General features: G+C 34.6%; 1 protein-coding gene across 2 annotated transcripts in view; it reads right to left on the minus strand.

Annotated features, from left to right (window-relative positions):
- Positions 1–370: 370 nt before the first annotated feature.
- The window catches only part of LOC107598391 (lysophospholipid acyltransferase 5-like), a 17,319-nt gene continuing 7,883 nt past the window's right edge, over positions 371–9,806 (minus strand). For both annotated transcript variants that reach the window (XM_016289713.1, XM_016289712.1), the window contains exons 6-13: positions 8,649–8,827; positions 7,583–7,691; positions 6,376–6,462; positions 5,427–5,593; positions 5,146–5,293; positions 3,096–3,251; positions 2,826–2,953; positions 371–1,658 (exon numbers count right to left, since the gene is read on the minus strand). In XM_016289713.1, the coding sequence (XP_016145199.1) occupies positions 2,834–2,953; positions 3,096–3,251; positions 5,146–5,293; positions 5,427–5,593; positions 6,376–6,462; positions 7,583–7,691; positions 8,649–8,827 (966 nt within the window). In that variant the 3' untranslated portion in view covers positions 371–1,658; positions 2,826–2,833. The remainder of the gene's footprint in view (positions 1,659–2,825; positions 2,954–3,095; positions 3,252–5,145; positions 5,294–5,426; positions 5,594–6,375; positions 6,463–7,582; positions 7,692–8,648; positions 8,828–9,806) is intronic.

The raw sequence follows: 9,806 nt of genomic DNA on the forward strand, positions 1-9,806 counted from the left end.
TGCTTAATATTAATGAGCTAAGCAGTGCTCATAGTATTTGTTCCTTCGGATTAGCGATCCCTAAATCAGCGAGATGGCTGTCTGTGATACATCTGGCTTGGAGGGAAGCATCTGGAAGCTGGTGTATACTCCCACACATTTATTTCCCACTTGGAGATTATAATGAATGTCATTTGTGAATGCGCTTGAACTCCTCACTAACACAATCTGTGCTTCAGCTCTAGGGCCCAGACTGCAAGATGACGTCATATCAGCTCCCACAGCAGACAGATATAAAACCCTGACACCACAATCCAAAAACACCAGAACACACCTGAGCAGACTTTGTTCAAATCCAGCATTTTTAATGAATATTACAAAAACAGCTTTATTTAAAAGTAATTTTCTCTCTCACACTCACTTTTTTTGTACATTTGGTAGCAGTAAGGCAGAAGTAGTTGTTTCCCAAAAACAATTTTTACATCAATAATATTTGCAACCACATGTATAAATATTATAAAACAACTCTGATGCTACAGTGAGCCTCTGCTCCCTTGGATTGAATCTGGGTGCAGGTTTTAGCCCTCACTGAAGAGTGATGTATATTTGTGCCAAGGATCTTCAATATGTCATGTCATACAAAACAGATATGAAGGCAAATATGCGTAAGAATTACTAAGAGCAGATCGCAATGAAAAAACGATCCTGATGTGCGATGAGAAATACACACTGACACTTTTTAAGGATTTTACACAGCATAACACAGCAGTTTTAATAGTGCCATTAGTGCACAGATTAGTTGATTGCTCACTAAACTACTTGTTAAAATTTAAATACTCTGCTCTTAATAATACTGACACAAATTTACCATCATATTCATGATTCTGGTTAGTAGTGTTAATGTTACTGTGGTTTCTGTTTTGCTTGTGCTCACACACTGGACAAAAAGATTTGCTGGAGAAAATGGAGTGAACAGGAAAAGGTCAGATGGATAGATAGATGGACAGTGTTAAATGGAGTGAGAGGATGAGATGACAGAATGATGATCCTTTTTATTAAAGTGTCGAAAATGCTATAAAAAATTTAGTTACCATAAAACCCATTCCTAAAAAAGAAGAATCCCCATCAGAAGTAGTCTGATCACAAGAAAGAAGAAGAAAAGAAAAAAAAAAAGTTTATAAAAATGAAAAACATTCATTTACAATGACAGGCGATGCTGTGTCACCATTCACTCTTTTGTTTGCTTCACATTTCATTGTCTTTTAAGGGTAAGTGAGGTTGAAATATTCCTAGCAAAGGAAAATAAAACACATCTCATTTGTTTCCATCAGCCAAAAGCCAGTTCTCTGACGAGACAGGAAACAGTCATGAGTAATGAGTGCAATGGTATGAGCAGATACAGTATAACTATTTTGAGTCACCAAACATCAGTAAATCTTATTTAACAAATAATGAACCTTAGAAAAGCTTGTATTTCTCCAGCTTTCAAACTTTTTCATTATAGTCCACCACAACTCCCAAAGAATGAGAAAAACTTTCCATCGGACTAACATTTGTACACATACACCAGTGCTTGATGTAAATAGTAATATATTACTAAAGACCTTAAAATTTGTCATCTTCAGGTGCTCTTTAAGTCACAGTTCACTTCAGTCAAACTTAGACAGCTGCAAACAAACCTGTGTAAGAAAAAGAGGGGAAAAAAGGCTGATCATTTTACATCTTCACAGTCACATCTAAAGCACTTTCAGTAAGAGATTGCTAAAGAATCTGCTTCGTCGATTATTCAAAAAACACTTGGATGACAGGAGAAATCTCAAATTAAAAGTAAATGTGGTGCAAACAAATAAACAGACATTCTACAAAGACCTGGATGAATGAAACACTGCGGCAGAGCCAGTGAAAAGCTTTGTGAGACAGAGGGATGATACATTTTTCCTGCTGGAATTAAATGGCTCATGGTCACACTGATCCTAACTGAATCGTAAGTCATGATCTAATGAAATATGATTATGCTTCTTATAAGTCCTCCTGGGAAAATACATGTTCAAAAGCTGTAATCAAGATGTGGGTTCAAGTGATTTGCATCAGAATGAAAAAAGAAAAAAAAACATGGTAACTGCATCCCTCTTTGCCACTACCAGGAGTTTTTTTTTAGTGCTAGTGGAATTAAAGAAAGATGTGCATCGTGTACACAATTTTCTCGCACTTTTAGATATTTACCTTTATCTTAACTTTAACCAAACTACACAAAATAATTACAAACTTAACTGTATTTATCATTAGGTTCTGCTCAAAACATCATGTTTCAGGTAAGATCAAAATTCAATAATACTTGCAAGGTTTGAAAGAACAGTGTGTTGATTTTTTCATGCTTTTGTTTAAATTTTAAAATGTATGACTTTTTTTTGCACATGCAGTAACATAGATAAAGTGACATACATTACCGTTCAAAAGTTTGGGGTCATTTATAATTTATAATCAATCTCAAATAAATGCTTTTTATTCATCAAGGAAAAACTATCATGGTTTTCACAAAAATATTAGGCAGCACAGCCGTTTCAACATTAATAATAATAAGAAATGCTTCTTGAACACCAATTTCTGTGATCTTTAAGACTGGATCACACGAAATGATAATCATAAATATAAACAGGCCAAAGAATATTTTGAGTTTCCAACTGGTGATTAAGACGTTGTGAAGGTGCTTATAAGAGTACTGAATATGACCTGAAGGCAGCTTTAGATTCCACTGCTGCCGAGAACACAGGAAAGAATAGATATGACACACTCACAGACAGGTGGCACAAACAGTAGAGTTTAGAAAAGACAGATGCTAAATTTACCATTTTAATTAATCCTCCTTTTTCTCATTGCCTCTTTTTCGAGGCACGAACACCTTGCGGAGGTATGGCAGGACAAGAAAGGCAAAGAAGAAAAATATGTGTCCACAGAAATATATCGAGGAGTAAACCTGGAAAACAAAAAAGGTTCAAAATGTAAATGACACTTGCAACACTTTACAATATGGATGGATACAGGAGGTAAGGATCATGGACATCCCACATCCAGCATCAGATTCATGACTAACAGACCCCTGAGGAGTAAGTACACACCTTGAGCCACTTGTCGTAAGTGAAGAGGCAGAATGGCACCAGAGGGTATCCCATAAATAGCCAGTGAATTAACTGCTGTACTACATATACAAATGGATACAGATGACTCTGAGCGATAGATGCCAGCAAAGGACTGTCCCGCACCAGTGACTGAGCCTGCAAAAATATTTACAAAAGAGTTGAATTACTTTTATCTACTTTCTAAAGCCTTTGTCTAATGGCACGTGTCCACTGTTGCAGAGGAAATGCTCAATATGCTATTCAAGTTGTATAAATTAACATTACCTTATGCATTAAGAATAAACATGAATTAACAATGGTTCACATTTCCAGGGTTCTCAGAAACAAAAGTCGTCATTGTTGGGTAAACTTCTGTAGTGGTGAACAAAACTGAAACAAACATATTTTTTGGTGTTCTCATTTGCCTCAATAGCAATTGAAAATCCACGGTAGTGTTTCTATGATTTTTCCTAAATAAATAAATAAACAAATAAATATTGAGAGATTGTATAGTATTTATTTATTATAGATTGTATAGTACATTTATAACAGAAGTAAAATGTAACTTATCATCACAGTCTGTGAAAAGGGTCCATTAACATTAACCTAGATTAATAAATGCTGTTAAAATGTTGCTTGCTTTGCTCCTTTGTCAAATTCCCTGTATGAGCCTGTCACGCAGTTCCCATAAAATATCAAGTGAAAGCACTTCACTCCACTCACTCCGCACTGGTGGACACATACCGCACGTAAACATGCACAATGTTTCAATCTCGCCTAGAGCCAGAGTTCCCTGAACAATATTACATTTCTACTTGTTTTCTTTTTCTCCTGAGAAGGTTAATGATCAAGCTGTACCATCAGCATTCATCAAAACAATGTGTTTTGGCTCAGACAGGAACCGTCATTTGTAAACATCCCATTGACTTTCATTTAATGTCTACTGATGTCTCACATTTTCTGATGTGAGCACTATTTGTAATTTTCAAAATAGGACTACAAGGGTGAGATGCTTCCTCACATACTCACAGCTGTCTGCAACCTGTAAGATTGTATTTTACAAGCCAACTACTTGCAACAACTGCAACTGCCATTCTTAAGTACCATACTGTCATTGCCAGCTGAATCTCACCATCTGTTTCCAAATATGAAAATGCAGTTTATAGTATCTCAATCGCTCATGTCAATGACTGCACCTTTTTATATACACACTGCTGTTCAAAAGTTTGGTTTGATTTTTTTTTTTTAAGAAGTTAACACTTTTATTCAGAAAGAATGCATTACATTTATCAGCAAAGTGACATTGAAGACGTGTATACAACGTTATAAAATATTTCCATTTCAAATAAATGTTGTTCTTCTGAACTTTCTATTCAAAGAATCCTGAATAAAAATGCATAATGGTTTCCACGGTAATATTAAGCAGCACAGCTGTTTTCAAAATGGATAAGAAATGTTTCTTAAGCAGAAAATCAGCATATTAGAAGGATTTCTGAAGGATCGTGTAACACTGACTGGAGTAATGATGCTGAAAATTCAGCTTCAAAACTGGATAACTTATTTTTCAAAGAAATAAATTATATTTCTCACATTAAAATAGAAAAGTTATTTTAGATTGTAATAATATTTCACAACATTGTTTTTACTGTATCTTTAACAAAATAAATGGAGCCGTGGTGAGCATAAGAGACTTCTTAAGAGACTTTAAAAATCTTTCCAACCCACTTATGAACGGTATTGTGTTTGTGTATGTGTATATATACTCTGTGTAAGCTGTTCAAGATTAATTTAATATTTGATAACCTTACTATTGATCTATAAGGATCCTAGAATGCAGTTTGTTTCACTCCATCACTTACATAAGAGCAAGACTATTATTTCAAATCATTCTCAGTGAGTTACTAAACTCAGAAACACTGTATCTTCAAAGCTGTAAACTTTCAGATCTGCCTTCAGTTGGCATGAAAGTAAGTGACTCAAAGACTTTAGTCATCTCGATTCTAAACAACTTCAAGCCTCATGTCTGGTAAAGCAATGTTGCCATGGTTACCTGCTTCTCCACATTGACAATGATGAACTCCAAGGAGAAGCAGATGAGGTACCCTGAGTGCAAGCCGTGCCAGATCGCCAGGAATAACAATGTGAACATTTGAGATAACAACTTGTTACCCAAAAACTTCAACCTCTTAAACACGTGCCTGTACCGAAGAAGGGGGTGGAAAGAAAAGAGAAATTGAGAGAAAATTAATTGACACAAACATAAAAAAAATAATTTTTTTGCAATAAATCTTGATTGCAATAAATGTCACATTTATAAAAGCATGTGCATACCTGGCCACCCAAGCATTTGTGTTGATGTTGAAGGAATTGATGGTGCCTGTGAAGAGGGGTGTGGTCTCAAATAGCCACACCCTCACATTTGCGCAGGCATCCCATTGGTGCTCCCCTTTTTCGTTCTTCCCATTGTAGCCCAGCCCAGAGAGTACACACACACCTTCCTATATATATATATATATGAATATAAACATGAGAGAGAAATTTGCATTCAGTGATTCCTTACAAAAATCTTACAAAAGATTTACAGTGAAAGCTACAGTGGCCCCAAAAAGCATTTGTGTTGACTTGTTATCTTTTACTAATATTTAAATTTGTTTGATGATCTGAAACATTAAAGTGTGACAAACATGCAAAAAAATAAGAAATCAGTCACACTTTTTCACGCCGCTGTATTAAAAAAAAAAAATCATAATATTTTGTTTTAAATGATAAAACAGCAGACTGTTCAAAATTAAGGTTTTAATTTAAATGTCATTTTTTTTCCACACACACACACAAATATATATACACACACAGTATATAGTATATATACAGTATATAAATATTAATTATTTTTATCCAATGTAATTACATTCAGACATTTTAAGTTTGGCTTTTTTGGGTTACTGAATGTCAAAGAAAAATTCTAGGACAAAGAAAGGACTGTTTCCTTTACACACACCTATACATCACAATCTATAGATCGTTTTAAGCCAGAAAACCTGTTCAACGTCCCCGCAACCTGAACAGGTTTGGCTAGATTTGCACTTCTAGTAGTCAGATTCACATTCTCAGCTAGAAAAAGAAGGCCACGTCTTGTCTGTAATTGCCTTGTTACACAGCTAACACCTCTCTAAGAAGATAATAAAGATACATTGACAGGGTTCACAGCATGAAACGAAATGACTCTCAATTACCGCTAGTGTGCTCTTAATAGGGGATTTGGGTCGTGCTGTTTACTCACCGTGATTAGCCAGCAGCTGATGTACTTATACAGGTTTATTTTCACCCACACTAAGATGTACACACACTTATACCAGAATGGATGTGCCTGAATCACAGATCAAAACAAATGATAAGAAGAAATAAATCACTTCCAAAGAATTATGAAAAGTCAAGGCTTTCATTTTAAACATGTGATGTTTACTTACAATTCATTAGAAACAAGTCAATAAATTAATTATACATCTTCTTTTTGGGGATTGAAGATAAATTGGCAGTTATTCACTTTAAGATGTTATTTACAATGATTTGTAAGATTCTAAAATTCTTCAATTAGAAAGTTTTTTCTTAAGAAAAAATATAAGAACATTTTAAGTTTTTCTCTCAAGCAGTTCAGAAGAATTTTTAGTTCTTAATCATGTTTTGTAAATCTGGCCAGTAAGCAAATGATTTCTGTAAGTGTCTCTAGAAAGAGACTCAAATAACGATCGAATTGATTAAATTAACAATTAAATATGATGATCTCCTTGCAAGGGACCCCCTTCTTAAGAAATAAAGACAACTACATATATTTGGCATACAGACCCATTTATGTTTGAGAAACATGGTGTGATATTACTGTATAAAAACAATATGTTCTGTTCAGTTCAAAATTCAAAAACATGATTTAAAATTTGGATTATATGTAACATGTTTAGAATGATATTCTCAAAAGTATGATTATATGTAATATGTATAGAATTAATGATATTCTCAAAAGTAATGATACTGCACAAGTCAAAAGAAATTATTAAAATTTGCTTGAATGCTTGCTGAAATGTATTAACTGACATTTGATAAGCTAAACAGATAAAATGAATACAACTGAGTGTCGGTTACACATGAACAGCCCTAACAATGAATAATTTTCAACATTTTTCACTCTTTGTGTGAACTCATTTTAACTCCCTCCTCTGCAGCATTCAAAATGCAGTTAATTGACTTGCAGCAACTGTTTCCCATTTCCAAGAATATATAAATAGCTGCCAAGACTGTAACTGACAGACTTAAAGAGCGCTCTCACTCAGACCGGGAGCTTTCTGTGACATCAGGACCACATTAAAAAGATCCCAGCACAAAAACAAGTGGCAGCTCACGAGATCCAGGTACAAGGCTGTTAACAACCTAAATACTAAATTGTGATTTTGTGACTCTGTCTACGTTCAGTCCCAATCCACTGATTCACTTACCTCGAATTCATCTGTTAAGAAGTAGCTATCTGAGTAGTGCAGCCCACCTATCGTAAAGATTGTTAGGGTGATCAGACCTAAACCAAATCGCTTCATTGCTGGAACCACACTGCAAAAAGAGGAAACATTTGTTAGATTAAATTGTTACTTAACAGAGGACTGTAAGTATTATAATGGGCCTTAACAGTATAGGTTAGGTTGTGGTCAAAACAGTGCTGCCTAAATCTTGTTCACACTGACAATAACTTGCATTTGCTACCAAACATATCATTCATTTTTAATTTCCAGCAACAGCAACAATTGGAGTCGTGATATGGGTGCACCCGGGAATTCAACAAAGATCAGAAAAGCTTAACTTTACGCAAATGAGAAGAGACGCTCTGTGGCGACTAACAATGGGAGCAAAGACTGTTATTTTTCTGCATAATGTTATTGAGCATGGTTTCACTGTTCTATATGATTTGTCTCTGCTCACATACAGGGATATAATAAAAAAGAAAAGATGTCTGGAAAAGCGTGTCAAAAACTGTCTGCATTTTGATTGACTTTTCATGCATTGATAATCATTTATCTTCCTCATGATATGATCCATTATGCACTGCTGCAATTCATAGACAAACAAAAAAATACAGAATATTCATTTTCAGCAGTAAGAAAACAAATTTATTTTCAAAATTAAATGCTATCTTATTTCTACAAGAAATATATCTCATTTGTAATTATATTTTCTAACTCTAGGGCCAGTTGTGCAGCCGGCCAATAACATCAGAGCATCCAGGGCCTATATGAATGTCTATAGCATAATGAATAAAGATTAAAAAAAAAAAAGATTAGGCACGTTGAAAGAGCAAGTAAGTTACTAAGACTTGTTCATAATCACAGTGTCCTTGAGCAAGTAACAAGACAGGAACTGTCCTTGTAATGGACAAATGAATCCTGAAAATACCTTTGGATGAAAAGTGTCCACTAAATGGTAAGAAACAACTGTTGACAAGAGGTAAAATCATTAGTTTGAAAGAATCTGACTGAGATGGGATTGTTAGACTGTGAAATCTTGTGCACTTACCTACTGGGTGGTTGTCCAGGGACATCGGACATCTCTCGAGACACCAGATTCTGGTAGTTTCGTAGTGTGAACTGAGGCCCTACCAGAAAGCCTCCATAGAAGTATGAGAAACCAAAGATCTCCAACAAAGACGGCGTAGAGCTGAGGGCAGACTTCTTCTGTTCTGCACTCATCTGAGACTGTTAGATAAAAGAAAAGGAGTCGATGAATTAAAATAGAGGAGCTGGGAAATTAGAACTGGCTGTAGAAGATAAACTGCACCTAAAAAGATAACAGATATAATTTAAAAGTTTGGGGTTGGTAAGATATTTTGTTTTGTTTTGTTCTTGAAAAACGTCTCTTATGCTCACCAAGGCAGCATTTATTTATATCAAAAACAGTAATATTGTGAAATATTATTGCAATTCAAAATAACTGTTTTCTATTTTAATATTAAAATTATTTTAATATTTTAAAACATAATTTATAAAACGGATAGTTCCTGTCCTTGATTCTGATTGGTTGAGCCGCGTTCAAAGCTGTAGTAAATTACACTACAAACATACAAACAACTGTTTCTGAGGAACTACATGGTTTGGTGGAAGAATACTGTTTTTATTTCACGTTATTTGCTCTGTTTTATTCTGTGAAACCTTACTACGTATATGGAATAACCGTTTTATAAAAGCCCCGAGAAGCCTCCACTCCAATTCGCGTTGTGTCTAACAATGCCCCTTAGCTGTTATAAATTCACTGTAAACCACGGCTTCTTGAGGCTTATTGCTTTACTATTCCTGTGCTTTATTAATTCCATTACTCCAGTCATCAGTGTCACATGATCCCACAGAAGTTGATTTGGTGCTCAAGAAACATCCCTCACTATCAATGTTGAAAACAGTTGTGCTGCTTAATATTTTTGTGGAAACTGTGATCTTTTTATTTTTGATGTTTTGATGAATAGAAAGCTCAAAAGGACAACATTTATTTGAAATACAAATCTATCATAACATTATAAATGTCTTTACTTTCACTTTTGATTAAAGTATTGTTTTCTTTCAAACAGAAAAAAAAACATTTCTTACTGACCCCAAGCTTTTGTACGGTTCACACAGTTTGTTTCTCCAGAACTACTTATGTAGTAAAAAAAAAAAAAAAAAAAAAAAAAAAAAAAAAGGGGGA

This window comes from Sinocyclocheilus grahami, unplaced genomic scaffold, assembly GCF_001515645.1.
Source record: "Sinocyclocheilus grahami isolate Dianchi unplaced genomic scaffold, SAMN03320097.WGS_v1.1 scaffold251.1, whole genome shotgun sequence".
NCBI lineage: Eukaryota > Metazoa > Chordata > Actinopteri > Cypriniformes > Cyprinidae > Sinocyclocheilus > Sinocyclocheilus grahami.